Here is a 27,825-nt window from a genome sequence, read left to right as displayed (position 1 = left end):
CTCTAGAGGAATAAATAGAGGCTTTCCTCAAGTTATTCACTTGCTGCTCAGTCGAAATATGCAGTGACATAGTCACATCTTTAATTCTGTCAGTTTTTATCCCTTGAAAACACAAGAAGCACTAATCCTCCAGATGAAGTCGTTGGAAGGCACAACAGGAAGGTTCCCCTCTGTTTTTCAAGTGGAGAACCTGCACCTTGACCTCTACAGAGCTGCCCCTGTCCCTGAGTTGATGAAGACTTAAAAAGGCTGGCAGGAGGCAGCACAGGAAGCCCTGTAAGTGCATGAACTCCCTCGGGGTTGATTTTAGGCTGATCTTAAGACTTGGCTTCTTTGTTGCACCTTCAGCCTGCAGCCCTACCCTCAGAAATAAAACAATTGTATCAAAGCAGGATCCTCCAAGATTACACTGCACCAGTCACCGACCCCACCGCGCTCCGGTGTCCCTGGGCAGGGAGCAAACCCTGCTGGGACACAGCAGCCAGCCCTGTTCTCCTGCCTTGGGGACAGGATTCCCACCCCAGGACTCAGGGCTGCCAGGACTGACACTGCACATTGCTCTGGTGCCTGCCAGACCTGGGCAGCACAGCCCAAACACACGGGTCACTCTCCACACACTGTGGGCTGAGCAAACACTGAGCAGCAAATCTGTGCTCTCTTTATCCAGTTAAAATTGTGCCACACTGCAAAGAAAACAAGTCAGCTGCCAGAGCAGTTCCTGTAAGTACAAAAGAAACTAACTCCAAATTACTATTTCCATTATGCTGAGATGGATGCATCCTGTAATGTTTCTTTCCCACTGGTCTTGTCACAAGGGGGGTGTTTGACCAAGCAAACAAAAGCAACAGCCAGACTGTTTACTCAGTTTACTTTATTTAAAAGCACGAAGCAAACACTTAATTAGTGACAGAGGCCCAAATACAATGAAATTTTCACTTCATTTAAATACAAATATTACAAGTATGGAAGAACCATCTGAGTGTATTACACACATGTGTGGATCACAGTTCATCTTGCAGAGCCAACATCTTCCCCCACCTTCAACGTGGCAGTGCTGCTGCTTTGGCACTCGAACAGTTGAAGCACTCAGGAGCTCCCCCTTGAAGAGTTTCAGCTTTCTGAAAGTTCCCCTTTCTCCATCCTTGCCTCGTACCGTCTTTCAGATTGTTTCCTACGGTAAACATCATCTGCAGAAAAAGATGTTTGATGTTAGAGTTTTCCCAGTGCAAGCTGGTGTTAAATTAAATGAATCCTGTCATCTCTTTTAAAACTTTTCAATCCAAACTTCTCTTGCAGATGCTGATTGACAGGCAACAGGAAATTCAAGCCAATAGAAATCCTTATTACCACTTAAAATAGCTCAGGTTCTCTCCCATATAGGCTAAAGTTCTTCCCATCAGTCCCAATGAAATATTTTTCTAGGAAAACTGTTTCCAATGTGAAACAGTTGTTTCTTGTCTACTTTCCCACGAGAGTGATTAAAATTACAAATGCCCTATTAGCTGAAGGGAAATCAAATTATAGGCATGAAGTCAATGCCTGAGGGCTTCCAGCCTGACTTCAGTATTTCAGTATTTTTTATCTCAACAAAACACAGGAATATTCCCATCTCCATGGTCTTTCCAGTCATTCTTCCTGCCTCCCTGCTCCCTAATACCACATACAGTTGAGTTGATCCCTTCAGTGAAGTACACAAAAATTTCTAGCAGGGTTTATTAAGGAGAGGAATGTCACATTAGAAATAAATGCTTTGAGTTACAGAAATTAAATGCCATTAGCCAAGTTCTCTTGAGCTGTTTTTATACTTATTTTTTAAATTGTAGAAGTCACGTTTCGGATAATGCCACACCTCTGCTTAAATGCTGGCAAACCTCATGAGTCCTTTTCAATCATTGCAGAATGGTTTGAGTTGAGAGGGGCCTTAAAGGTTATCCCCCTGCCGTGGACAGGGACACTTTCTACTGGACCAGCTTTCTCCAAACCGCATCCAGCCTGGGCTTGGACACTTCCAGGGGTGGGGCAGCCACAGCTTCTCTGGGCACCCTGTGCCAGGGCCTCGCAATCCTCAGGGGAAACAATTTCTCCCCTAACATCCAATCTAAATGTACCCTCTGTCAATTTTATTCAGTACTCTAAACCCAGGATTTTCGTTTGTTTCTGCCCAGTGTTTCTGCTGGGGATGCAGAGCCTGAAGCGCCCCATGCTGCCCGAGCAGGAGCAGCCGGAGCGCTCCGGGCCGGGCCGGGGCCGGGCCCCGCCGAGCCCGCGCTGCTGTTGGCCGGGTGGGGCCCCCGCACTCACAGAAGGTCTCTTTGCCGATGCGGACGTTGATCATGAACCACTCCATGGCTCCGCCGAGCACAAAGAAGAAGGGCAGGAACCTGTAAAAGCCAAAGCGCCGCTCCCCGGGCACCAGCCTCAAAAGGCGCTTCAGCCTCTCACTGACCAGCATGGCCGGGCGGCACCGGCGCCTTCGCCCTTCGCGGCTGCAGGAGAGAACAGAGCGGGGCGTGTGAGAGGCGGAACGGGCCGTGCCGCAGTCACACGGTGGCCGCAGCCGCTGGCGGGCGAGGAGCGGCCCCAGCCCGGTGCAGCCCCCGCGGCCATGGCGGCCCCGCCGCCCCCTGCCCTAAGGCGGGAACGCGCAGCCAGTCAGGGCCGCGCCCGCCGCGCGCGACCCCGCGCCGCTCACCTCCCGCGCGAGGGCCCCGCGCGCGCGGCCGGACGGAAGGACGCGCCGAGCTCCACGTGACCTCTCCCTCGCAGGGCCTCGCCTGATTGGGCGGGGCGGGGCGGGGGCGGGGCCTGGCGTGAGGGAGACGTGGGGCCCCGCCCCCGGATCCCGGCCCGGCCCCTGTGGGCGGAGCGGGGCCCCGAGCCCCGGTGATTGCCCGCCCGCCGGTGCCGCCGCGGAGCAGCTCCGGCTGTTTGCGGAGCAGCTTCGGCGGTGTGCGGTGGGGCCATGGCGGCGCTGGGTTCGGCGGCGCTGCGGAGGGGCGGCGGCGCGGCCCCCCGGCTCCTCGCCGTGGCTGTATCCTGCCAGAGCTGCCGGCACAAAGCCACCGGGGACGGAGGGCACGGGCAGCCCCGGGAACAGCACCCGGCGGCCCCCGCCAGAGTCGGCGGCCAGCCCGTCCCGGCCGAGGGCGCCGACACCAAGACCTACCTGTGGGCCAGGTACCACGAGATGAAGAAGCTGGTCTATGGTAAGGGGCTGCCACGTCCTGCCCGGGCCGGCCTTTCCGTTCTTTTTTTTTTCCCTCTCCTTTCTCCTCTTCGCATCTCGGTGCCTCTCCCCGCCCCGCAGCCCTGGGGATGTGCCCGTGCTGTGCAGATGCCGGGTTGGGAGCCTTTCTCCCCGGCGATGCCATCCACATCTTCCGTGGCACGCGGCTCTCTGGGATGGTTTTATTTCATTGAAATCTGGTCTCGATCTTCCTCTCCCCATTCTGGGTTTCCTTCTGTGCAGATTCCTCTATGCAGATTCCTCCGTCTGTCTGGACTCAGCGTTGCAGGACACGCAGGGTACATGGGACTTTTCATAACTAGCCATCGTCGGCATTGTCGTGGCAAATGGTCTAAATGAAGGGCTTGTTGCCTTTTTCTCCAGTTTGCCTTGGCTGGCACACGGAATCGTGTTAGATTAGGACAAATAGATGGCGATGCTGAGTGAAGGGTGACGCGTCCAAGTCACCACTGGCACAGGGGTGAGCCTGGAGAGCGCTGATGCTGCAGCTCCTGGGATGGGTCCTGGTGCTGAGCTCAGTTTGTGTTCCACATGTGTCACACCTTTTGATTGCGATTTTGCTTCTCTGACCAAGAAGTGACCTGGCTCTGTCGGGTACTTGGAAATCTTGCCAAGTGAGGCGAAAACTCAGACTGCTCACCAAGTCTGTTCGTGTGTAAAACAGGATTGTGGTCTTTTTGGCAGCAGCAGACCTCCACTGTATTAAACTCTCCTAAAAATAGCTTTAATGACAGGAGGGCAGGAAACTTTTTCCTGTTGGTTTCTTGATTCTTGGAATGCTGAAGGTAAGCACTGCAGAGAGCTAGGAAGTGAGTTTGTGCCTGCTCTTACAGAACTCTGTTAGCTTTTGTTTACTTAAGGCCTTGGTTAAGGACAGCAGTCAGCCCTAGGCATCTGGAAGAACTTCCTCCCTGTTCTGAGATCGACAAGGTCTGTCATTCCTTCGTCCCCCATCTTCCAGTCCACTGGATTTGACATCAAATCTCGAGTCCTTCATGATGCACAAACCTAAAGGAATTGGCTGCTGATCCATTAGGTGCTCAGGCTGCTGCATTCCAGGATGGGAGCTCCTTTCCCAGCGCTGGTGAAGGCACTGCAGGATGCTGACGTAGGACTGGGGTTTTGGTAATACCCTCCAAGACTGAGTGTGGTTTTAGCCCCACTGCTTGAAAGAAATTCCAATTTGCAATGCTTATATTGCTGTTTGGACCTTGCTATCCTCAGAGGCATTATTTTCTTTTCCATAATGGGATTGAAGCCATAAATGCAGATGTGTGCTAATAGGCTGTGTCACAGTCTCTTGGCAGAATGCTTGCTTTGCTACGTGAGATTGTGAAGTTTGTGTTCACATAACTCTGTTGTGATGCAAGAGATGCAGTTTTTAATTGAGGTGGAGCAGTAATCCCCAGGAGTAAATGCCAAATGAAGTCAGGTGAAGTAGCCCAAGTGTTACAGAGCAGACTCTTCACAAACCTTCAGGAAGCCATCAGATATGTTGAATAAGGCCCTCGTTTGTTCAAAGAGTATTTCCCCAAACTAAAATTTCAAGACTGTGCTGTTATTCAGATCTTGTTGGGAAGAAACAGAGTTGGTCCAAGTTTTAATTGTTGCTTTGATGACTGAACAGTTGTGCAGAACGTGGCATCACCGTCTGTTCCTTTGGGCTTGGTTTCTAACTCTGGTGTGAAGGTGAATGTCTGTGCCTGGCTCCTCAGTATTGCCCAGCACCGAGTTTGGGCAGACTCCTGTGGTGCCTCCTTCTCCTTCCCCCTCTGAAGTGCCACCTTTGTGCAGTCCCTTGTCCTGTGTTGTCAGTGGCTGTCACTGGTTTGGAGCGAGTCTCTGCCAGGAGAATTCCTGGTGTGTGTTCAGCCCAGCCCTTGCTTAGCACCAGATCCATGGAGCACTGTTGCATTTCTGCACCATAAATGCTGAGTGAGTTGGACAGGGCAGGATGTGCAGGATGAGGTTCTGTGCAGTGGAGCTCAGTGGTGGTGCAGGTTTAGGGCCAGAGGAGAGGCACAAGGAGTTCTCAACTCTATAAAGACATCTGTGCTCTGCCAGGCTGGAGTGAATGATACAAATGACAGCACAAGGAAGCTGCACAGAGAATGCCTCTGAGGTAAAACTTCCTCTCACTGTTGACTCAAGAGAAACCATTCTCTTCATTATCCCCCTGCCTATTCCAACACTGACTCTTATGACCAAATTTCATTACCTGTAAAAACTTGAGGCTAAAAATCTGAGGCACTTAGTGTGCTTTTTTTTTTTTTTTCTTCTGCTAAATTCACATTAGTCAGAGGGATGGAGTTGAGCAAGACTTGCTGTTTTCTGATCTGATAAATGTCAAGGGAGGCTGATAAGCCCTCTTGGTAAGCTTTGAAGTCCTGCGCTCTAGGAAACATCAGGACAGCCAAGACAGTGATGCTTTGGCTATAAGCAAGAGTTTGTTTTTTCATCAGTGTTCCAAATCTGTAAACAGTGGCTACACTAACTCAGCTTTCCTAGAGAACTTTACAATATCTGCAAACTTCTTGCCTCTGCATGACAAGTTTGAGAATGGCTAAATGTGAGAACAGCCAGAACTGGAAGAGTGACCAGTTATGTAAACTTCTCAGTTTTGCTTTCTTGGATAGAACCCATTTTTTCTTGTGAAGAACTCTTGTAGCATTTCTCTGGTGCCTTTGTATATTTTAAAAGTGTAATTTTGGAATGAAATTATATTTTTAATATTGCTTTTAGTTAATGTCGATTTCATTGGCGGGAAATTCCAAAATATTTAGGCATAATCTAAATCCAAGGTCATTTAACACGGTTCCTCTGAAATTAAGTGGTCTTTAGATAATATTTTTCTCTTCCTATCCTATCTGCTTTGGCTGGTGGGAGTGCTTTGCAGGAAATGGCACAAAACAACACTTCAAAAGGATAAAGGAGTACTTGGAAGGGAGGAAAACTGGCAGTTTGTCTTTAGAAACTTAGTGTGAACAAGGGAAACTTTTTGATTCATGAAGAATGTGGAGGATGATGGCCATCTGCTTCTCTGTACCCTTCTTTTCCCTGCTTGTCTTATGAAGAAATTAGTGCAGATGTCTGCTGGGTTGAACTCCTGGGAGTACAAAGGGTGTGAGAGATGCGGGTGAGTTGCCTTGTTTGTGTATAATTCGTCACTAACATGCTGGATCTGAGGCGGAGAGAACAGGAGCGTTTCCTGCAGGATGCTCTTGGCACCCCGGAGCTCACAAAAGCAGGAGACGTGCTTGGCACCTCCTGCCCAGAGCGTTTTTCACGTCACAAGGGGCCAGATGGTGTCTCTAGTGTCTGCTCGCAGTTAATTACCTGCTTTTGTTTCCATCTCTGCTCTCCTGTTGGGGATTGAGGGTTATTGCTTTCTAACAATGTGGCTTATTGCCTGGGAGGAGACACCCGATTTAAGCAGCTGCCCAGGTTCTCACAGTGGGAAAATGTTGTGTGTTTATTTTGCATTTACACCCAGGTGTAAGAGATCAAACAGGCTTTCTTGTGGTCTGCCTTTGCTGCTGAATTTCATCATGTGCCATGGACATGCAGCACTTCCCTAAAATCTGTCGGAGCTGCAAACAGGAGCCAATTGTGCAAGCAGGCAGATTCCTGGGGCTGCATCCAGTGCAAGAGCAACTTTTTCCACACCGTCCTCCCATGTGCTCACGCTGCTTCTCCCTCAGATCAGACTTCCTGGGTGAAGTGCTGAGTAGGCAGTGACTAACTGATATTGTCTGCCTTTCTAGTTAGGACGCAGACAGAAAGAGTAGTTGGCATTATTCTTTTTTAATAACCAAAACTGGTCTTCAGTTTGTTTTGTGTGGTTGTTTTCTTTAATTTGTCGTATCTGTCCAGCAGTTTGTTATGGTGTCTTGGCAAAGGAGAAAAGCAAAAGCTATCATTCTTGAAAAAATGGCATCTTCATGAGCTTCTGGTGGGTGTCTGTTTGTTTTGATTTGACAATTGCCAGGAAATCTGAGACAAAGATCCCTGGCAGATTACGTGCAGAGCAGCAGCGCCCAAGCCTGCAGCCCAGGAGTTGATAAGCACTAAGGATTGGTAACCACCCAGGAGGATATCTTTGAAAAATATACAAACAAAGCACCACAAAAAAGCAAACCAAACCCCCAAACAAACACAATTAAACCAAGCTTCTTGAAGCCTGCCTCAGTAACCCTGAGGCATGTTGGGACTCTGGTATTGAAACTGATCTTGTGTGTGCTCCCTGGTTGTGTCTTTTCCCTGCTGTATTGGAACCTGCATGGAGACTGCATGAGTTTGAGGAGATGGAGACCTGCAGCTCTGTTGAGGAGGGGGCTGCAAAAGGACATTTACACTGAGACAAACATGCATCGTGACTCTCTAGACTGAACCAGAGATTTCCTCCTTCTCAGAAGAGCAGTGACTTTGAAATTACTGTAAATTCAAGATGTAGGATGATGGGGTGGACAGAGCAAGCTGCAAGTTATGATTGATGTGGAATAGGAAACACAACAAGGAGATGTGTGGTACCTGGGGAAGTGAACATAGGGAATGTTGTGTATGAGCCAGTGGGTATAAATAATTTTGGCTGGTGTGTGCATCCTTTTTCAGCCCTTAGGAGGTAAGAGAGAATATGCTGTGTGAGGGACAAAATATGAGTGGGGAAAAATGATCTGGGCTGTCAGTGGACAGCAGAGAGGCTCTGTGCCTTTGAGGCTGGCAGGGAGGAGCATTGCTTCATTCACTGGGTCTAAATGTACTTCATAAGTTGTGCTGTGGCACAGTAACTGCTTATCACAGATAGGACTGGCTTGGTAAAGCTCAGACTGCTCTCTCCTTGTTACAAAATCCTACTGCTCCCTTAGTTTTTCCTGATATTTTTGCAAAAGTTGTGGCTAGCATGTGTGGTTGAATCTAGAAGATTCTCTTTTCTTCTGTGAAAAGAGAGGTGGGGTTCAGGCAATGGTATTTTGTGATGCTCTCAGGCTATCAAAATGTCTGGTCCTCCATGCATTAGCAAAAGGGGAATGTTGGAAGAGCTTGACCTCTCTGTAGGGACACTGTAGCAGCAAGTTGGGTGCATTTGGCATAAAAAGAAAAAAGTGCTTTAATAGAAGAGGAAAGCCCTGCACATTTCCCCTGAGATATGATTAAGGTTGTGTCATCATTTTTCTTGTGAGGGAGAAAAATAACACCCAGCAAATCCCAGTGTAAGCTTAGAAAAAGGTCTTTCCACAAGTTGACTGGGGGTGAGGACAGGAAGTGGAACTCTGTTTATTTATGGTGCAAAGAGCATTTATGATGAAAGTATGAAAGTTGTGATATTCTGAATCCTATTTACATTTCCCATCTTTTAAAATCTCACTGGAAAGTACTTGGATTGCATCCTCTCTCCTAAGCCTCTTCCAGGAACTTTGCCACCAGCTGAGCCCTGACAGGGAGCTTTTGTTCCTGGTGTGTAGCCAGTAAGTCAGCCCTCCTGCCTTAACACACTGCTTTATTTTCTAGTGATTCCTTGCCACATGATCTGGTGAATTGTGTTTGAAGGCCAAATGGAAATCAGTTAGGAGAGAAGGATGGGTATGTTTTGTAACAGTGATTTCTTTTCCCCCCTGCAAAAGAAACATTTAGAAATATTTGAATCTATTTCTTTGGTTACCTCTCTGAATTAGAGCTCACAAAAGAACTTCAGCCTTTTGCCTAAATTCTGTTAAAATTCCAGACAAAGTCTTTATTGGGAAGGGCTGGTATCTCTCTCTAATAATGTATTTTTTGTCCTAGACTCAGATGGAACTTGGTTTTATAGCAAGGAAGCAGTAAAGAACCAGGACAGGGGTCCTTGCTAAATGCCAAAAGTTAAGGTAGGAAAAGAAAAAATCCTACCCACTGATGCTGAGTAGGATCTGGAAAACGCCTGCCTGCTCTTTTGTCATTCAAAGAGAAAATTACCCATCTTTGAGGAGGGAGGAAATATCCCCTTCCCCTCTGTCCCCCAGTGTGGTTGTGACCAGGCAGCCCACTACAAAGAACTATTTTTATTGCCCTTTCTTGCCAGGGACACTTCTCATGGAGCGGGAAGCCTGTGGGAAGATCTGTTCCTGCCTCTCCCATTGCAGTGCAGTGAAAGCTCCCCTCTCTGCTCTGGCTCTGGGAAGGGATCTCTATACAGGCAGTTTAGCTGCTTGGTCACTTAACCCCATTTTCTCAGTGGTCTGGGGAGCAAAGTGTTATTCCCAAGCACCTTGAGCAGTAACTCTGCTTTGCAGTGACCGAGCTGTGCCCACAGCTGTTTATCAGAGAAAAGCAGATCACTTGCTGCTATCAGCATTGCACGGTCCAGGAGCATAACTTACTCTGGGGTATTTTTTACATGTAGGTGTTTGTACTTTGGTTTTTCCTGCCAATTAATACAAAAATTTTAAAAGTCCTAATGGTATTTGCAGGATTTCTCTGTGAAGTCTGGTTGCCTCTGTGAGAAACAAAAAATGCCAGAAGACAAACCTCAAAATTTCAGATTTGGAGTAATCTAGACTTTTCCAAGAGCCTGTTTGCTTGTGCAAGTCCTAAGTGAGTGGTGTGTGTTTTTCTAGTGATTTATCACAGCTGCCTTTCATATTGAAGCCTGCAGAAACTGCAGCTGCTCGGAGATAGAAATTTGACACTTCAAAACCTCGGGTCTGCTTTGCTTCATGTAGGCCAGAGACCAGGGGGCATTGTTTTGCAGCTTCCTGACACAAAAGGTCAGTCTGGCTGTGCAGATGGTCAGAGAGCTTTATCTCCAGGTGCAGCCAGAGGTTTCACAGTGTGTTTTTTCATGGGGACGTTATTTGAGTGAGTGAACAAACGGCAGCAGCCTTCCACAGCAGCTTTGTGCTCTTTGCTGCTGCTGTGTGCCATTTCCAGCTGCTGTCAGGTCCAGAACAAAAAGTCTAAACTTCAGTGATGCTCTCAGTTTCTCTAACTTCTCCCCTTTCCCTTCTTTTAGATCTCCTTCCACCAGGAGTCTGCAATCTCCTCAACCCTGCTGCCATCTATGCTAACAATGAGATCAGCCTGGGAGATGTGGAGATCTATGGCTTTGACTATGATTACACATTAGCACAGTATTCTAATTTACTGCACTCCATGATTTTCAACACTGCCAGAGACATCCTAATAGAACAATTCAAGGTAATGAGGTGCTAAGCGTTTCCACTCAATTAAGCTTGCTGCTGTCTTTGCAATGCCCCAGACATGCTTGTGCAGGCATTGTGCACACGTGTCAATTACTTGATTTACTGAGATAAACTTAACATTTCACAATCTTTGATTGCAGAATTAATTTCCTTTGAGATTATTTAACATGATGTACATTCCTGAGGTTTTATAAATGTGGAGTGGGAGACTTAGTGTAAAAAAGCCCAGGTCAGCTGTACTCAACTATGGAAATAATGCCTACAGGATTGCTGGTTGGAGGTGCACATGGTGGCTAAACATAAGTCATGGGCCAACACTGAAACTGTGCAGGACTTGGAATGTGCTGGTGATGGGATGATGCCCTAGAGCATGTCCCAGAACAGATGATCTGTTTGCAATGGGTGACTGCTTATGCATGTTTTCTCATCCTGCCTTTCTGTTTAGAGGGGCTCTGCAGTGCCGATCTTTGCCAAATATATGCAAAGATTACAAGAAGTGCTCTCACTGCCTCAGTGAATCTGAAGCTTTTTCACTACTGTCCCTTGCATGAGAAAAACTAGTTTGGGGTATCCTGATCCCTTTGTCTTACTCCATTCATCCACTTTCTTTGCTGAAGGGGCAAAATTAGGCAGGACTAAACGAGCTCAACAGGTGAAATGATTTTGTTGATTATCCAGTGCTTATGCTCTAATGATGTTGCTGTTTGTTTTCCCAGTATCCAGAAGGGCTTGGGAAGTATGACTACATTCCAGGGTTTGCCATACGTGGACTTCACTATGATGTACAAAAGGTAAGCTGTACAAAGTTCATTCTCCTGGGCTTTGTTTTCCTCTGTTATGTTTTTAGTGGAAATACTTTATGCCATTGCTTACAATAACATCTGCCACCAAGTGACCAGTGAGTCTGGCTGGCTGGGCTTTTCACTGCTTGGGTTCTTCCCCAAAGAAAGATGTCTGTGGTGCCAGCCTGGCCTCCAGCAGAATGGGACATTCTAGCAAAGGCCTCTGGTAAACAGCCTTGCCAATTTAAAAGTCAATTCATTCCACACGCTAATTAATAGAAAACTGAGCTTGTTTATGTGATCATTTCTGTCTTTCAGGAAATTTAAACAACAAAATTCAGTCCTGCATCTACAAGTACTTGCCAGGAGCAGAGGCATAATGTCTTTCTCTAATAATAGAAATGACTTCTCAGGAGAATGCTTTAGGAAGCCTTCCCCACCCCCCACCCCGAATAATAGGACTGCCTGGAATAAGATCCAAGCTACTTGAGATGCATACTTCTTAAGAACACAGGCAGGCAGAGTGCAGGCATTAGCTTTAACCCTTTTCAGTGCTTTGGCCCGATTCCCTGATGCCCAGTGAGGTCATGCTGGCTGCTGCAGCCAGGCAGTCAGGTGGGAGCTCAGCACAGAAAGTTGCTTCACCGGAGTAGCTTTCTTGTATGTTGAGTTTGAGTGAACTCAGGGAAGCAGGCAGTGCAGGCTGGAGTGTGTGTGCTGTCCTCCTGCAGGAGGGAAAACGGAGAATGAAGGGAAAAGCTATAGAGATTTTCTGTCTTTTGTCCTAATTGTGGAGACAGCATGGCAGCAGACACTCATGCCTCTGGCCTTACAAAGCAAGAAGTAGATCTGTGGGAAACTGGAGGTTCTTTCTCTGTTTGAATCTTTGGCTGCTGTATCTGAGAAACACGGGCAAATGGCCTGGCCAAGCAAAGCACCCTTTGAGTGAGTGGAAAGTAGAGAACCCTCTTTCCTCAGGATCAGAGTTTGCAAAAAACACAGAAATCTGGGTTATGCCTGTCTAAGTACAACTTGCAGCATATTTGCCTGCACTCCTCACAGATTACTGGGAGCTCTGCCCACAGTGTAACAAGATGCACTGATATTGTATCCTGATGGAAGAGTTCAATGCCACTTTCCTGGTGTGAGCTGTGGAGTGATGTGGGTTTAGTGTCAGGCTGCTTTCCATCCCAAGGACTTGTGTTACAGTTTCAGAATGATGGATGGAGAAGGATGGCTCATGATTAGGGGAGTCTCTGTTACCAGCCTGGTGTGCTCCTGAACATCTTTCCTTCAATGTACACTGGGGAGAGCTCTGGTGTGAGGAAAATGGCTGAGTGCCACTGTGCTCTGAACTAAAACTTGCCCACTTAGTTCTGCTTAAGATAAAGGTGGGGAAAAATAGATCTGTGTGCACAAAGCTCCTTTGGAATGTATGTTTTCTTGAAGGGAGACAAGAATAGACTGTCTTGAGTCACAGAAATATTGTCCCTGTTTTTCAACTGCATCCCTGTCTACCAACTGGGGTGTAACAGACTTTAGCTCATAGAAGGATGGTCTTTTGCCAGAGAGGCCAATAAAAAGTCACAGTATGAATAAGTGTGTCTAAAAGTAGCTAGAGAGTAAGTGCTGTCTAAAGTGCATAGAAGTGGGATGCTCATACTGAACTTTATTTTCTGAATGCCATTTGTGTGGAACTTTAAACTTGAATAAGGTTTCAGTGTAAATTTTAACAATAACTGAGTTCTAACAGTCAATATCTATCCCTTGTCACAGAGTCTCCTCATGAAGATTGATGCTTTCCATTATGTCCAGCTGGGGACTGCATATAGGTCTGTCAGTTCTGAAAATCACTTTTAAAATGCTTATATATGCAAAAGTGGATTTCTACATCTCAGTGTATGTTCATGGCATATGTTGTTCTGCTTCTTTCCTGAGCAGAGCACAGTCTTGTCTGGCTCATCCTGTTTGCTCTTGCTTCAAATGCTTACCTGGCATATAATTGCAAGGAGTTATTTTTTCTCAAGCATTTCAAGCCAGGTGTGGGTGGGAAGACCTGGAGCTTTTTGTAATGGTTAATAGCACATCTGGTCACGTACACTGCCTGGTGTTTCAGCTGCAGCTACAGCATGGCTGGGTTAACACCTGAGAGCAAACAGAGCCCATAGGGAAGGGCTCTTCTGTATGTGCTTCACACATGGGCCTGTCTTTTTCAGGCAGGAGTTTGTCCCAGCAGTGCTCTGCTGAGACTTGCAGACTGATCTGGATGTGCAAATTACATCTTAAAGCAACATAGACATGCCAATAAATTAATAATGCATCAGAATCTGGGCTCACTTTAAGTCCCAGATTGTCCTATTTTTCCTTTAGTTCTCCAAAAAGAGATGGGTATGCTTTGGAATAAGTGGCTGAAACAGTGCAGAGCAAATTTTTCTCCTACAAGTTGTGAGACTGGAGACTGAGAAAACACCTTGCTCCAAAGAGGAGTAGTGAATTTATAAATATCAATAGCAAATCTCCTGTAGTAATTTATAAATATCAATAGCAAATCTCCTGTAAATCCTATGTTGTATTTCCTGAGCATGGAACCCAATGTGTTTTTTTCCTTGATCTCTGCCCTTTTGCTGTTAAGCTTTAGTTACAGTAAACACTCTAAGAATATTAAGAAGGGAGTTTCATAAGCAGAGACAATTGGCTTCTTTGAGTGCCAGCTTGGGGAGTGAGGGGACCAGGGGTTTGTACTGCTCCATATTTTACTTCAACTTCATAAAGAGATTTTTAGTGAAAACACATTTTAATTTTTCTTTTCTCTAGTGTCCTTTGGTAACTATCTTTTTTGGGGTGTCCTTCTAAACTTTCCTTTGCTTTTGTGCACAACTGAGGCAACGTTTAACTTCTTAGATGCTGTGTCATAACTGAGTAGAAAAGGAGAAAGGGAAAGTTGCTGACTGCTTGAGCAAAGAGTCATCAAAATTGTGCAAGAGGCAAGACCTGCAGCAGTCAGATAACCTGATGTTATGAACTACACAGATCAGCCATACTCCTGGTTTTGGTGTTTTTGAGAAAAACAGCCTTCTCTGTTGAATGGTTTTAGTCAAGATCTTGTTCTGTGTAGGAAAACTGAATAAGAAGGAACCCCTGTTTTCAGGAAGCCTTTTCCTACACCCTTTCATTAAAGGTGCTGTATCTCATGGAAGTAACATCTCCAAAGCAAGTTAGTTTACCCAGTGCTGCCCAAGTCAGGTCGTGGGGCTGATTTGGTGGGGCAGTCCTGTCAGCAGATTGACAGCAGGCAGAGAGAAGCCTCTGGCTGGACTCTGCTGGAATGTGGATAAAGCCCCTCAATTAACTTGTAGGAGCAAAAGAGGTATCTGAGGAATGTCTTGGGAAAGATTTTATGTGAATCTTTAGAGCTGTTGGCCTCTCTGCCGGTCTCTTTTGAGCAGGAGGAATTTTTGAGTTTTAGGAAAGAACCTGTTTGCCCTGTTCTGTTTTTCTCTACTGTTTGTAGCACTGCACAGACAGTGATTATTGACAAACTGCATTGTTTTGTGTCTAGAGGGCTCAAACCGGTGCCTGATGAAGAGGTGATCGAACTCTACGGTGGTACACAGCACATCCCCCTGTACCAGATGAGTGACTTCTATGGCAAGGTATTGTAAGCCCCCGCAGCTCTTTGAACAGCTTGGAACACAGAGGCAATTGTATGCACATGTAAATGACTGCAGCCTCCCTTGGAAAGGCTGGTCCCCAGTGAGCTGCAGTGTGTGTTTTTGTTCTAGTGGGAATATGCCCCAGAGGTTATTTAGCAGTTTAGCATCTGAAAGACATCTGCAAAGCATTTTTAAATACCAGGGCTATTGGCCTGGAGCTGAATGGCTTTGAAGACTGATAGGGAGATGTTCCTTGGCCAAATCTAGCTCCCAAGCTACCCCGGCAGCCTGCAGTGCCGTGTTTGCAGTGAGCTGTTGGGGAGGAGGTCTTGCAATGCCTTTCTCTCTTTGGTTTTGGGTAGGATGTTTTTCCCTTCATGTTAAGGATCTCCCTCCACACTCCTTCAGAACTGCTTAGGGGATATTATTTATAGGGTTGTAGTCCATGAGTATAGGGATAGTAAAATACTGACATTCTGTCTGTAGGGGCTGTAAAAATCGTCTGGTTGCCTGAACCTAGAGGAAGTTAGGAGAGGTTTTTCTTCCTTGAGTGTCTCATGTGGCACAGTGGCCAAGCAGGATCTTTCACATCCCTTCTCCCAGAGCTGCTTTGTTTCTTGTCTCAGTTCTGGTGCCTTAGGGGAAGCTGCAAGGAGAAGGGCACACTTCCTCTGTAATACCCCTGTGAGTCTGCTCTGTGAAGTCTCCAGCAAGGTCACTGCTTGATTTTTCTCTTTCTCTCTTGGGAACAATTAATCTGAGTGGTTGCTTTCTGGATAAGCATATACTCTGTTTATAGCTCAATGATGTTTCCAGCTTTGAAATAGGACATTTTTGTTTAGAATTTGATCTGTCTGTAAACTGCCCTCGACTGGCCTCCTCCTGTGCAACTCTCCTCACTCCTGCCAGACTTGAGCTGATTTCATCTTTCTTTTTAAGTAATTGTAAACATGAAACCTGCTTCAAGTTGTGGCTTTCTGTAGGACCAGGTGCTTATACTGAGGTGCCTTTCTGTGATTTGTATGTACCAGGTGCTTTCTTCTTTCCTGTAGTTGGGATTGAAAAATTTGGCTACAAAAGTAGAGATATCAGCTTAGTCTTTGTGAAGAGGTGAATCTTCTCTCCTAGTAATGTAATAGACTCCATGAGCTAATAGGTGCATCCCAAAGAGAACAAAAGTATTTACAATTAATAGCATTTGCATTCAGCAATGTCTGCTCAACCTGTGCCACTGAGTGGGGCATATTTTCCTACATTAGTGAGAAAGATGGAAGAAGGGTTAAGATGACTGCTGTGTGAACGGGTGCAGTGACCTGGTGAGGAGTGAGCCTTTAGCAGGGGTCTTTGATTTTTTCTTCTCAGCCTGTCATGCTGATGTTGCTGATGAGCAACAGAAGAGTTGCTAACAGGTTACAAGAGAAGTGGGACTGATATGGCTGAAGTGTGTAAACACTTAAGTATTTACTTAAATACTTCAATAAATCCCTTAAGTGTTTTCCTGGATCTCTGTTAGCAGGAGTGTGTGGGCAGCTGCCAGCATCCCAATACCTGCAGTAGGAGGGCACAGATCTTTCCCAAGGTTCAACACTGCAGCTGGTGTGGCTTTACATGTGATGGCCTGTAATGAAGGTGGAGATCTCAAGGGAGTTGTAGAAAAAGCACATGTAACATTCTGAAAGCACAGTCCAGTTTTTGTCACAACTCCTGTCACTATGTCTGCCTAAGGAAGTCAAGGCCATTAAAGGGAATTGGGAGAGGTTGGACTTGCCCTGTAGAAAAATGCCACAAGGCACAAAAATGAAATCAGAGTTGACAAGGTAAATCTTTGCTGTTAACACTGAACACTTACCTGTCTGCTCTGTGCTTCAGGTATTGAGAGGTAGGACAGGTCATTGCTCTGCTGCACTCTGCTAAATCCCACACCTAGTTATTTCGGTAGGGACTGCCTGGCTTTGTCCCTCTTGCTTCTTTCCTAGAATCTCTGAACAGGAAAATAAGATGGAGGCTGTTTACAGAAATTTTGGGTTTGCTATGGGAGAAAAATTCCCTTAGCAACCAGACATCAAAATGGACAGAAGTGTTGGAAGGAGTCAGTGAGTATCCTAAGCAGCACCACCATGTGTGGTACGACACACAGGCACTGACAAATGGCTTGTTGGAGTGATTCTTACATTGCCTTGTGAAATCTCACTGGAACCTGGTTTGAGCAGCTTGGCACCCAGTATAGCCTGGTTAATATGAGCAATGTGGCATCTTCAGCAAGGCCTTGTCTGCTGATATAGCAGAGCATTGTCTGTTGGCACCTGTATTAATGCCAAGAGTCCAGGTGGGAAGCAGAGGTTGAAATAAAAATATCTGAGACCAACTCCCTGCTTCCTCCATCTTCACCATATGGTATTAATGATGCTGGGTTTGTAAAGATTTATGTGAAGGAGACACCTCTCTCTCTTCAACGTTGGTGTTTGGGTTGAGAAGAAGAGAGAGCTGCTTGCTGAGTGACTGGGATTTCCCACACTAGTGTTTTTCTTTTTATTAGCCTGGAATATATTTCAGATGATGCTGGGTGATACAAATTTGTTTGTTGACTTTACTGTTTTTTCCCCAGTATTTTTGGTCTAATGCCTCCTTTTCATTTTTTTGCTTTCCAGGGTCCATCACTTAAGCAGTTTATGGACATTTTTTCTCTTCCTGAAATGACACTGCTCTCTTCAGTCATTGATTACTTCATCACTCATGGCATTGAGTTTGACCAGGTGCATCTCTACAAAGACATATCTGTAAGTGAAATGTCAACTGCCCCACAGCTCACACCACATCAGAACTGCGAGTTCTGCAGCAGCCAAACCCAAGGGGTTTGCAGTGGCCAGCCTGATATGACAGCTCTGTTGTCCCTTTAGATCAAAGCCTTACCAGGGAATATTCAAAGCTGTGTTTTCAGAACATGTTTGGGCTCTGTCTGTACTACAGAGCTGGTGGTTCTGGTGTATCTCGTGTAGGAGTGCCTAGGCTGCTTAGGCTGAAGGTCCCTCCATGGGAAATATCACAAAGCTTCTGTAAATGTTTTCTGGTTCTGCAGACTTTAAATTGTTTTCCTTAATATCTCATTTGTCAAAGAGAAAAGCTGTGTACCAAACAGTTTGCTTTATACAGTGATGTAAAACACCTGTCCTGGCTTGCTCTGAGAATCCTGCACCCCTTGCAGCTGCAGAGTAGTCTGATCCTTTGGGTGGCTGTAGTCTGATCCAGTGGTGACTGTAGCTTTCATGTGTCATTTACTCCAAGGTGTTAAGTGGCACTTGAAAGGGCTCTGTGGGATTATCAGCATTGTTGGGGCTGTTTGACTTCTCAGTTAATGCTGTAGACAAGATGTAAGTACTTGAGATGGCTGCTCTGGTGACTTATGCTGACAGACAACACATTTTCCTTATTGCACTCCTTTTTCCATGGAGAAGGGTTTTGATTGGTACCTTGTGGGAATCTTAGGTTCCCCCACTGGCTGTTCAGTTCTGGCAGGGACATGGGGCTCCAAGGGGAAATGGGGCTGTGCTGCTGCCTTGTGATAAGGATCCACCTGTCAGCTGTGTGTCCTGACCTTCTGTTGGTGCTTGATAGGAACCTGCCAGCCCATTTCCCACAAGACCTTAACATGTTTCAGGGGTATTGGGTGTTGGCTTTTCTCTTGGGGTGAGGAAAATGTGAAGAGGGGATACAGCTGACTCCTGAGGCCTTTTGTGAAGAGTATCTTCTGAGAGATCAAAGTATCTTCTTTTGAGATCAAATGGATGTGTTCCTAATTGAAATCTTGAGAGCAGGGGGATGGTTGCCACAGCTGATACATGTCTAATGCTGGGCAACTGGTGGGGTCCAGCCCTCAGACTCCTGAGTGCTAATCCTGGCTTTCTCCTTTTGGAGGAGAATGTGGTCATCCCTGAGGAACAACTAAAGTAGGCAAAGAAGAGAGCTAAGGCAGAAAATCTGTGGCAATGCCTGAAATCTATATTGAAACTAGGGACCATCATGTGCTCTCACCAGAAGAGTTCTTGCTTTTTTCCTGTACAATGAGGATAAACAAACATTTTTGCAAAACTTATCCCTTTGTAGTACCCAAGTTCAAGTGCAAAGAAATGCTTTGTGAACAGGAGCACAGAGATCCTCCTGTGCCTGCAGAGGACTTCAGAGCCCAGCTGTGAGCTCAGCACTGGCTTAGCCTGACACCCTGCTGTAACTCCTGGTGGTACTGCTGATGCAGCCTGTGTGCTTGGGAGCAGGCTAAGTGCTACAGGCACTGCACTGAGTCAAAAGGGCAGACCTTGGGGTATGGTAAAGGCTGAAGCTGACATGTAATTAAAGTAGTCCTGTCACACCAGTTTGGTCACTTCATATTTGAGAGTAACAATGTACAGGTTACCCTGCTTCCCCTTGGAGGCATTTTTTTGATGCCTACCAAGGCTCCAAGATTTTACCTGCAGAAACATTATAGTTTTCCTTTTTCTTTTCTTCTTTTGTTTTTTGGATGAGTTTAGGGAAAGAGCACACTGAAATTTTTCTTCTCTGCAAAGGTAGCTTTGACCAAGTCCAAAGTTCTGCTTACTTTTAGTGACAGTGCTAGCTAAGAGAAAGCTGTTTTCTTGTCAGAGGTCCTGCCCTCTTTTCAGATTCCTTCCAATAAGGCAATGAGATATGACCTCTGCCTTTTTGCCCTTCAAATCCACAGGGTTTCAAAGAAGCTCTTAAAACTCCATTTTGAAGTGGTTATGCCTCCACCTTCATCATCCCCTTTTAAGTTGTAAATTGTGGTTCTCTCCACAAGAAGGAAATTTTTTTGGGGTCATGAGGAGGTTTTCCCAGCACTGCCATGAGAGCAGTTGACTGTGTGGCAAGTGTCACTGTAGTGATGTCAGTGGTGAGTGTGGGACTCAGTCAGAAAGGGCAGCTCTTGAAGGGGCACACACAGTGTAATAGGAATTTAAGGGTCCTGGGGAAAGGCAGCAATTGTTTACCTGTGAGAATTGTCAGGGGTGAAAACGGTGCTGTTCAAACAAGCATGTGCAAGCACTGCAAACTGTGTGGCTGCTCTGGAAATGGTTTTGTGGGTCTGGCATATCTTGCTGGATGGAGCCTTGTGCAGAATCTCAGTTGGGTGTGTCTAAAGCTGTGCTACATCTTGGCTTCTGGCCTGGAAAGTAGAGGATATTTGGATGCCCTTGACAACATCTGTTTTAACTTGCCTCCCTCCCAGCTGTGTTTTGTGCCAGCCTGCTAGTGGGAGGTTCTGCTCTGCCTGTGCACACTGTCACCCAGGGCTAGGAGCTGTGGGCCTCTTGGCTTGTGGGGAGCACTTGGGATCACAGGTGCTCTCCTCTGCTGCTCTTCACCCTGTCCTCACTCCTGTCCTTTGGGTCACACCTGGCAGAGCTCCCACAGGCACAGGGGGAAGAAAAGCCACCTGTGTCTGAGACAGTGCAGTGTTGGGACAGTAAAGGGCTCTGCAGTGGCACAGTCCTTATTGCCTTGGAACAAGTGGGGTAACGTGCTCATTTCCAAGAGCAGGAAGGAACTTGTGCTTCCACAGATAAGTTTTGAGGTTTTCCCTCTTACACTGCATCAGCTGAGCCAGCCATCCTGTTCTTCTTTAGGTATCTTGGTGAACCTTGCTGGGCAGGCTCTGCTGCTTTGCAGTGGTGGAGCTTTTATTCATTCAGCAAGGAGGGGATGTGTCATTACTGCCTTGGTCCTAGTGGTGGCAGTATGTTTGCATGCTGGGAAACAGGAATGCCATGTTGTAAAACTGAAACATTTTCCCCCCTGCTCTTTTCTTTAGGATGCAATTAGAGATGTTCATGTGAAAGGAGTGATGTACAAATGGATTGAAAAAGATATGGGTGAGTTAAATAGCGCTCTGGTGCCAAATTCACTTGTCACTTCCTCAGTCTTTCTCTTTAGGTAGAACTGATGGGGATGAGGAAGGCCACTTTGTCACCATGGTGGTTCGTTGCCTGCCTGCCTGAGGTGGATCTAACTCAGACCTTTTGCATATATAGTGGTATAGGGGCTAGGTTGGGTTGGGTTTATAGAAATGTGGTCATGACTTATGCCAAAGTGCTCTGATGGATGCTGTGTGTTTCATTCTGATACAGAGCAGTACATCCTGCACGGGGATGAAATCTATGCCGTGCTAAACCGCCTGGTGAACCACAAGAAGAAGCTGTTCCTCATCACAAACAGTCCCTTTAGCTTTGTGTGAGTACCATTACTGCTCATCAGTGGGTCACCATTGCACAGCAAGAGCTGTGCAGGGCACTCCCTCCTCTGAGCACCTGGAATTTGTATGGGACAGGGTTTTGTAGCAGTAGTCATGGAGCTCTCTGGGAACTGTTTGTGGTGAACGTTACACCCAAGTGAGCATTGATCTCGCTTTTTGGAGAAGTTACAGGGCTGTGGCTGGCCACAACATTAGAGAGCTGACACTGCCTCTAGCAGTGTTTGATGTATCACAGACTTCCCTGGGCTTCCAGTGGTGCAGAAGAAAGTGTGTGACAGCTTGAAACAAAGCACAGCATCAATGCTTCATACAATGAGACAGCCTCGGGGGGTTCACAAATCTGTTTTCTTCTCTGTTACTGAAATAAGAGTGAATTTAGGGCATACTGTTATAAAGATGCAGTGTTGGGTGAAAAAAAGAGTACTGGATCTGTTCATTTTTCTGTTCCTTTGCCCCTAGGGACAAAGGAATGAAGCACATGGTTGGCAAGAACTGGCGGGACTTATTCGACATGGTCATCGTGCAGGCGGACAAGCCCAACTTCTTCACGGACCGGCGCAAGTACGTGTGCAGGGCAGCTGGGCCTGGGCCCCCTCCCTGCAGGGAGCTGCTCCTCTGGCCTGCCAGAAAGCACTGGCTTGCTAAGCATAGTCTGCCTCCAGGAGGTATTCAGCCTTCTCTCAGATACTCTCTGAGGAGGCCAGAATTGACCAGTCTGGGAGTAAGTGGATAGAATGTGTAGAGCCAAGCAGAAAACGTGTTTCTAAAATCGGCATGAGAGATGGCCATTTCTTGTCCTGAGAATGTGACAAAATCTTTCCTTTTCCTCTTCCCCACAGCAAGTTTCTGTGTGGTTTGTTTTTAGAGGTTTTTTGGGATCTTGTTTGTATTGGATACATGTTTGGGAACTGGCAGTTCTGGAAGCCTTTGTATGTGGCAGCTGAGTTTTGTGGTCAGTTAGGAGCTGCCAATAGACAGGCTGCTGTCCTTACTTTGCTCTTTGGCTTCTTTGCTTTGGGTACTTGTGTCTGCTTAGTTAGGGGATTGGTCTGTTCTTTCCTTTGTATGTATTTTCCTCCCTCACTACCCAGACCATTGGCATATGCTGGAGTAAACCTATGGAATGGCTTTATAAGCAGTGCTGGCCTGGTAAAGGTTTTTTTCATGGGCTGCAGGTGACGTGCTTTACAAGCACAGCTTGGAGCTATGATGATCCGGCCCTCTTGGAAATAAAACCTATGGCTGCCTGGTGCCTTAGATCCCCTCATGGAGTGGAGAATGTCATGGCAAGCCCTCAGGAAAAACAAGAGACAGCTCAGTTCACCTGATGAACTCAGCATGGGGACTGCTTTCCATTCTCTCTGCAGACTTGCTTTATCCTATTAGGACATTCCATGGTCTCTGTTGGGCTGGGGCATAGCCAGGTTGGAAGAGCACACAAAGTGTTTCATGGCAAAGCCTTCTTGGCCTTGGCATTTCAGAAGGAGTTATTATGGATATTTTCTTCCTCTCTGTATGTGAAAGCAAGAAGAATTGTTAGGGATTTTGACCAGAAATGGTTACAGTCAATGGAAGCATTTTGGAAAGGTATTTCCCTTTCATACTTTTTCTTCCCTTGAGAAAACAGTGCAGAAGGCCCAGAAGGTCACTTAGAACTCATATAGAGCTTTTATTTTAAGTTGTTACATAGGTAAACAAGTTTTGTGATTCAAATGTTCTGGTTGCTGGGTAACAATCACCAAAAATCAAAAGAAGTTGACATCTCCCCCCATTTTTTCCCAGACCTTTTAGAAAACTGGATGATAAAGGTTCACTGCAGTGGGACAAAATAAACCAGCTGGAGAAGGGAAAGATCTACAAAGAGGTAAAGTGAATGGGTGCAAGCAGGACTCTGAAAGGGTGGGGACTTATAGCACCCCTGCAGTTTTGGAAATCACTGGAAAAACAGGACAATCTGCTTGGTCAGGGTGAGGGGAAATGATGGGTTCTGCTGTAGGACACTTGTTTGTGGTTGGTGTTTGAAAGGTAGAATGCAGAAGTCCTTGAGCACCTGTGTAGGTAGAGAGTGTTTGTAAGAAGACACTCTCTGGGCTGTGCTGGCTGTGGGCAGTGGGAAGTGCCCTGTCCCCGGGAGCTCTCACTGGCCTGGTAGGACATTGTCCCCCAGAATGCCTCCAGCATGGGCTTGACACTAGGGAAGGACAGGGACAAGTGGGAAAAGGCAGAGCAGGGCCAGGTAACTTAAGGTGTGGGGTACTTGCTTTTCTGCCCAGGGGAACCTGTGCTGAGTTACCTCTGCCAGGCTGGGTTGTCCCTGCTGCTGCCCTGCTTGTGTGAGATGGGGTGGTAGGGAAGCATCCCCTGGATCAGTGGGAGGGGCCAGTGAATGTCCCCTGCCCCTGTGTACAATGAAACCTTCACCCTCAGAGCTCTGCTCTGACATGGTCCAGCATGGCCAGCTGGGCACTCTTCCCTCAGCTCTGCTGATTGGCCTGGCCCTGAAACTCTTATCCTGGAGGGGCTCCCAAGAGCGTGGTAGTTGAGGCTAAAAAGGCACAACTCTCTGAAACCTCTTGTGCATGCAAAGACCTTCCACACCTCACTCCAAATTGTTCTCCATAAAGTTGGAAAAGGTAGACTTGTGTAGAATAAAGAAATAAGGAATAAAGAAACAAGGGTGATCCAATAGGGTACAAAGCATCAAAGAGACTACAAAGCCTGGCTCCTGACTCTCCCCTTCTGGAAGGACCAGCATGTCCAAAGATGAGCTGCAGCTCTGGTGAGCTTGCTGCCCTGGCTGTTGTCCTTGCAGCTGGTCTGTCCCCTGAGACAAGTTGCCTCTGGCTTTAGGACGGTTTGTTCTTGGTTATTTGAGCAGTCCAATCCCACGGGAAGAAACTGTTAGTGAGATTTCAGTCAATTAGCTGGGACCTGACCCCTTGGAGCAGAGTAGGTCATGTCCTTGAGTAGTGCTGTTGGGAAACCTCTGTCTGGTGGGTCTGCCAAAGTGCTGGGCTGCTGTCCCATCCTCTGCCAAGAGCTCAGAGCTGGGAACATGCAAGCAGAGCTCATTCCCAGTGGGTTAGCAGCTCCCTCAGGAGAAAGGGCACACCTCACCCATGCAGTTCATTGCTGCATTAAATCCTGCCCTTGACCCACCTATGTCTTGTGGCCACAGGTTGCTCACCCAAGTGAATGGTGCACTGAGAAAGGGAAAATATGAAGGAGGAAGGTGGGCTGGGTAGGATTTTGGGCTCCTGTCCAGTTCTTCCCCACTGTCATGTTTATCTGACTGCATTAAGGTTGTTGCCTAGCTGTGGTTCTTAGGGTGTACTAGAGTGTGTATCCTGGTTGTAGCCCACCCTGTCTCCAGGATTTTTGGTTCCTTGGAGTGTCACAATATGCTTCTTTCTGACAAGTGTTACTGGCCACGGACTTAGCTGTGCTGGGGATGTTGCCAGAGGCCTCTGAGCTGTTCCTGTCTCCTGAAGCAGGGCTGCATGGTAGTTTTTTCCTGTGGGTATCCCATGAATGGGACCTCAGGGATTGGTGTTTTTCCCTAGGGACTGAGAAGTTGAAGTGATGCCCTCTAGTCCCTTCTGTTCCAACAGATGTGGTGTTTTCTGTACATGCCAAGTTTGTACTCCCTTCCCTCTCCAGATGTGTGATCTTGGGGGAAAGGAGGGCAGGACTTGGAGATGTCAGAACAGGTCTGTGGCTCCATGGACTCCAAGCACAAGTTTCCTGGCTGTTGAGTCCATTGCTGTTTGAGGTGACTGGAGCACAGCAAGAGGACTCTGCTCCTTGCAAGCCTGTGCTCCATTTCCTTCTCTGCCAGTGGCTTCTGAGCAGGCCTCATGTGAGCAGCAGCAACATTGTGTCCAAGAAGTGCAGAGGCTGCCTGGTCCTGTTTCTGTGCTGTTAAGGGAAGTCTGCTCAGCTCCAGGGATGCTGCAGGAACAGCAGGCCCAGCACCCTGGTCCTGGGCAGCCTTAGCTGTGCATTCAGCAAGCTGCCAGTGGCTGCTGGGGGGCTGCCTTGTGTTTGGGGCTTTCTGGCCAGGCTGCTGCTGGTGGCTGGGGGTGCTGCTCCCTCCTGCCACTGGAGACTGGCCAGAGGGATTGCTGCTGAGTGCCTCATAGGTTCTCACTGGCTGCTTGTGATGGTCTGCTGGCATTGATGGGGCCATTTCCTTTCCTAGTGGGTTTTGTTTTCATGACTCACGTGCAAAACTTGTGTGGAGATGGAAGGGTAGTCCCTGAAGTGCCTTCTGTGCATGTGTGGATGTTTGGAAAGCCTTGAAAGCTGCTTGGTGCTGTGCTTTAGCTGGTGCTTTGGGGTTTGGTTTGTTTTACTCAGCTGTGAATCTGTGCAAGCTGCCTGGCTCTTTGGCTTGGTTAAACAATTCCTGTGGACATGTGGGTGTTGTTAATCTTTGGGATTGGGATGGTGGTCAGGGATGTGGAACAGCTCCTGACACCAGAAGCCTTGCCTGGCAGTGCTCACCTTCCCTCTAGTGCACCCTGTGATGTGAAATCCTTATCACCTGAGACCAACAACTTCTAAACCAGGGGTTCTTTCTGCCCATCCTCAGGCTTTTCTAATTTAGGCATTTCTTGGCCTCTAAACTGCCTCCTTTTGTTGCCTTTTTAGACCGTGTTGTCTTCTTGACTTGCTGTGCCCTAGACCACAGAACTTGCCCTGAATTCCCTGTTTGCAAAAACTCTTTGGAAGAGTTTGTGCCTTTTTTAAGGCTAGAGAAAAAGCTGAGGGATGTACAGGGAATTGTCACATGGGAAGAAAGTGAAGTGAGGTGGGGAAGGACAGAAAGCTCTGGGTGTAGATGGTGGGGCAGCACATGGGGTTGACACCCCCTGTGAGTGCTCACACCTACCTGTGGTAAGGTGGCCTGTACCCACGTTTCACTCTGTGCTCCTGTCACTTGCAGGGCAACCTCTTTGATTTCCTGAGGCTGACGGGCTGGCGTGGATCCAAAGTGCTCTACTTTGGGGACCATCTGTACAGTGACCTTGCGGTGAGTGAAATGTCCGTGCCCTCCAGTGGGGTGGGAGCAATCCCACGTGGCTGCTGGGGCTGGAGATAAGGCAGGGCCTGCTCTGAGTGCTCAGGGCTGTGCTGGGTGTCCTCCCCACAACAGGACACACAGGCTTCCCCACTGCTGTCAGACAGAGGCAAGCACTGGAGAAAAGGCTCCTGAAGTACCTTCTGTGGGTAAAGTGTGAATTTGAGAGCAGTTTGTATTGATCCCACCTTTTTAGGTGCTTCATGCAACTGATTCTAGTGACCAGGAAATGGTTGTTATTGGCACAGGCCATGGATGGCTGTCCCCTGAGAATGAGAAATGGGAACAAACCCACTCTTCTAGGAACCAGGGTTGTGTTTGGCTTTCAGTCTTTATGTTGAATCCTTGGTTGTTTTTTCACCCTGACCTCCAGGACCTCATGCTGCGTCATGGCTGGAGGACTGGAGCCATCGTTCCTGAACTGGAGACCGAGATCCGGATCATAAACACGGAGCAGTACATGCACTCCCTGACCTGGCAGCAGGCTCTGACAGGGCTGTTGGAGAGAATGCAGGTAGACAGCTCCTGGCTGAGCAGGACAGGTTATATGCTGCCTTCTGAGCCTGAATTTTGGGTTTAGCATAGGGATGAGGAGATGTACCATCTTGCCTGGTTCTCAAAAATATCTCATCCTCCTCCTGGTGCAGTGGGCTCTGGGTTTGTGACTTACAGTGGAAATTGCAGGGAGCTGAGGTATGGCCTGCAGGACTGATGGATGTGATGCTTTCTACTGTTGTCTTTGCAGATGTATCAGGATGCAGAGTCTAAGCAAGTATTGCTGGAGTGGATGAAGGAACGGCAGGAGATCAGGTGAGCATTTTCCCCCTCACTTGTGATGTCTCTTGGGGGCTCCCAGGCCCTGTTTTGTTACCTGCTTTGGGGACAATGCTGCTGCAGCTGTTGGACTCTGGTCCTGCCTGGTGTCACTTGCCTCTGGGTGGGGGCCATGCAGCAGTGTAGTGCTGCAGCCTGGGAGGTTGGACTGGTTTGAAGGCAGGGTGGGAAAGGGGAGTGCTGGGAGGGGCTGGTGGGCTGTCTGCTACTGCAGCTCCCACAGCTCCTGCCACTGCCCATAACAGGTGGATTAAGAGTGCACTGAATATTCATCAGTGTCACTGCACAGGGACTGGCCTGGACTGGCCTGCACCACAGCCTCGGGAGGGCGTACTTGGGGTGATCCCCTGATGCCCAGGGAGTGGAGTGGTCGCGGGCTAAGGGAGTGGGAAGAATCTGTGACCACAGTTTTAGCTACAGAGCACCATCTCTTTCTTCTCAGGTCTCTGACGAAGAACCTGTTCAACCCCCAGTTTGGAAGCATCTTCCGCACCTTCCACAACCCCACGTACTTCTCCCGCCGGCTGGTGCGCTTCTCTGATATCTACATGGCTTCCATCAGCTGCCTGCTCAACTACGACGTGAATTTCACCTTCTACCCCCGGCGCACCCCTCTGCAGCACGAGGCGCCGCTCTGGATGGACCAGCTCTGCACGGGCTGCATGAAAACCCCCTTCCTGGAGGAGATGGTGCACATCCGGTGAAGGGCAGGTACTGCAGGCAGCAGCAGCGGGGCCGGCCCCGGGCCGGCAGCACCTCTGTCTACCACTAAAGGGCGTTTGACACTTG

General features: G+C 47.5%; 2 protein-coding genes across 2 annotated transcripts; one reads left to right on the top strand and one right to left on the bottom strand.

Annotated features, from left to right (window-relative positions):
• Positions 1 to 851: 851 nt before the first annotated feature.
• UQCC5 (ubiquinol-cytochrome c reductase complex assembly factor 5) lies at positions 852 to 2,964 on the bottom strand. Its single transcript, XM_071439864.1, has 3 exons — positions 2,693 to 2,964; positions 2,302 to 2,486; positions 852 to 1,187 (listed from the first exon to the last, which is right to left on the bottom strand). The coding sequence occupies exons 1-3, from the start codon at positions 2,962 to 2,964 to the stop codon at positions 1,111 to 1,113; spliced, it is 534 nt and encodes a 177-aa protein (XP_071295965.1). The 3' UTR covers positions 852 to 1,110.
• NT5DC2 (5'-nucleotidase domain containing 2) lies at positions 2,963 to 27,825 on the top strand. Its single transcript, XM_071439863.1, has 14 exons — positions 2,963 to 3,206; positions 10,233 to 10,417; positions 11,139 to 11,213; positions 12,981 to 13,036; positions 14,764 to 14,857; positions 17,506 to 17,634; positions 20,679 to 20,739; positions 20,995 to 21,097; positions 21,579 to 21,680; positions 22,902 to 22,983; positions 26,068 to 26,154; positions 26,576 to 26,716; positions 26,948 to 27,012; positions 27,479 to 27,825. Exons 1-14 carry the CDS (start codon positions 2,963 to 2,965, stop codon positions 27,738 to 27,740), a joined length of 1,686 nt encoding a protein of 561 aa, XP_071295964.1. The 3' UTR covers positions 27,741 to 27,825.

Source organism: Agelaius tricolor, unplaced genomic scaffold (genome assembly GCF_023055355.1).
Source record: "Agelaius tricolor isolate 1412-34295 unplaced genomic scaffold, bAgeTri1.0.p SCAF_14, whole genome shotgun sequence".
Classification (NCBI taxonomy): domain Eukaryota; kingdom Metazoa; phylum Chordata; class Aves; order Passeriformes; family Icteridae; genus Agelaius; species Agelaius tricolor.
The sequence above is the reverse complement of the archived record's forward strand: the minus strand, read 5'-3'. Positions and strand labels throughout refer to the sequence as shown.

Bases quoted from the DNA above. Each gene is read 5' to 3' on its own strand.
- NT5DC2 (XM_071439863.1), top strand. From the start codon at position 2,963: ATGGCGGCGCTGGGTTCGGCGGCGCTGCGGAGGGGCGGCGGCGCGGCC. The intron at 22,984-26,067 runs GTAAAGTGAATG...TGTCACTTGCAG, and splicing joins AGGGAAAGATCTACAAAGAG to GGCAACCTCTTTGATTTCCT. The intron at 26,717-26,947 runs GTAGACAGCTCC...TTGTCTTTGCAG, and splicing joins GGCTGTTGGAGAGAATGCAG to ATGTATCAGGATGCAGAGTC.
- UQCC5 (XM_071439864.1), bottom strand. From the start codon at position 2,964: ATGGCCCCACCGCACACCGCCGAAGCTGCTCCGCAAACAGCCGGAGCT. The intron at 2,487-2,692 runs GTGAGCGGCGCG...TCTCTCCTGCAG, and splicing joins GCGGGGCCCTCGCGCGGGAG to CCGCGAAGGGCGAAGGCGCC. The intron at 1,188-2,301 runs GTGAGTGCGGGG...CTTTTTCTGCAG, and splicing joins CATCGGCAAAGAGACCTTCT to ATGATGTTTACCGTAGGAAA.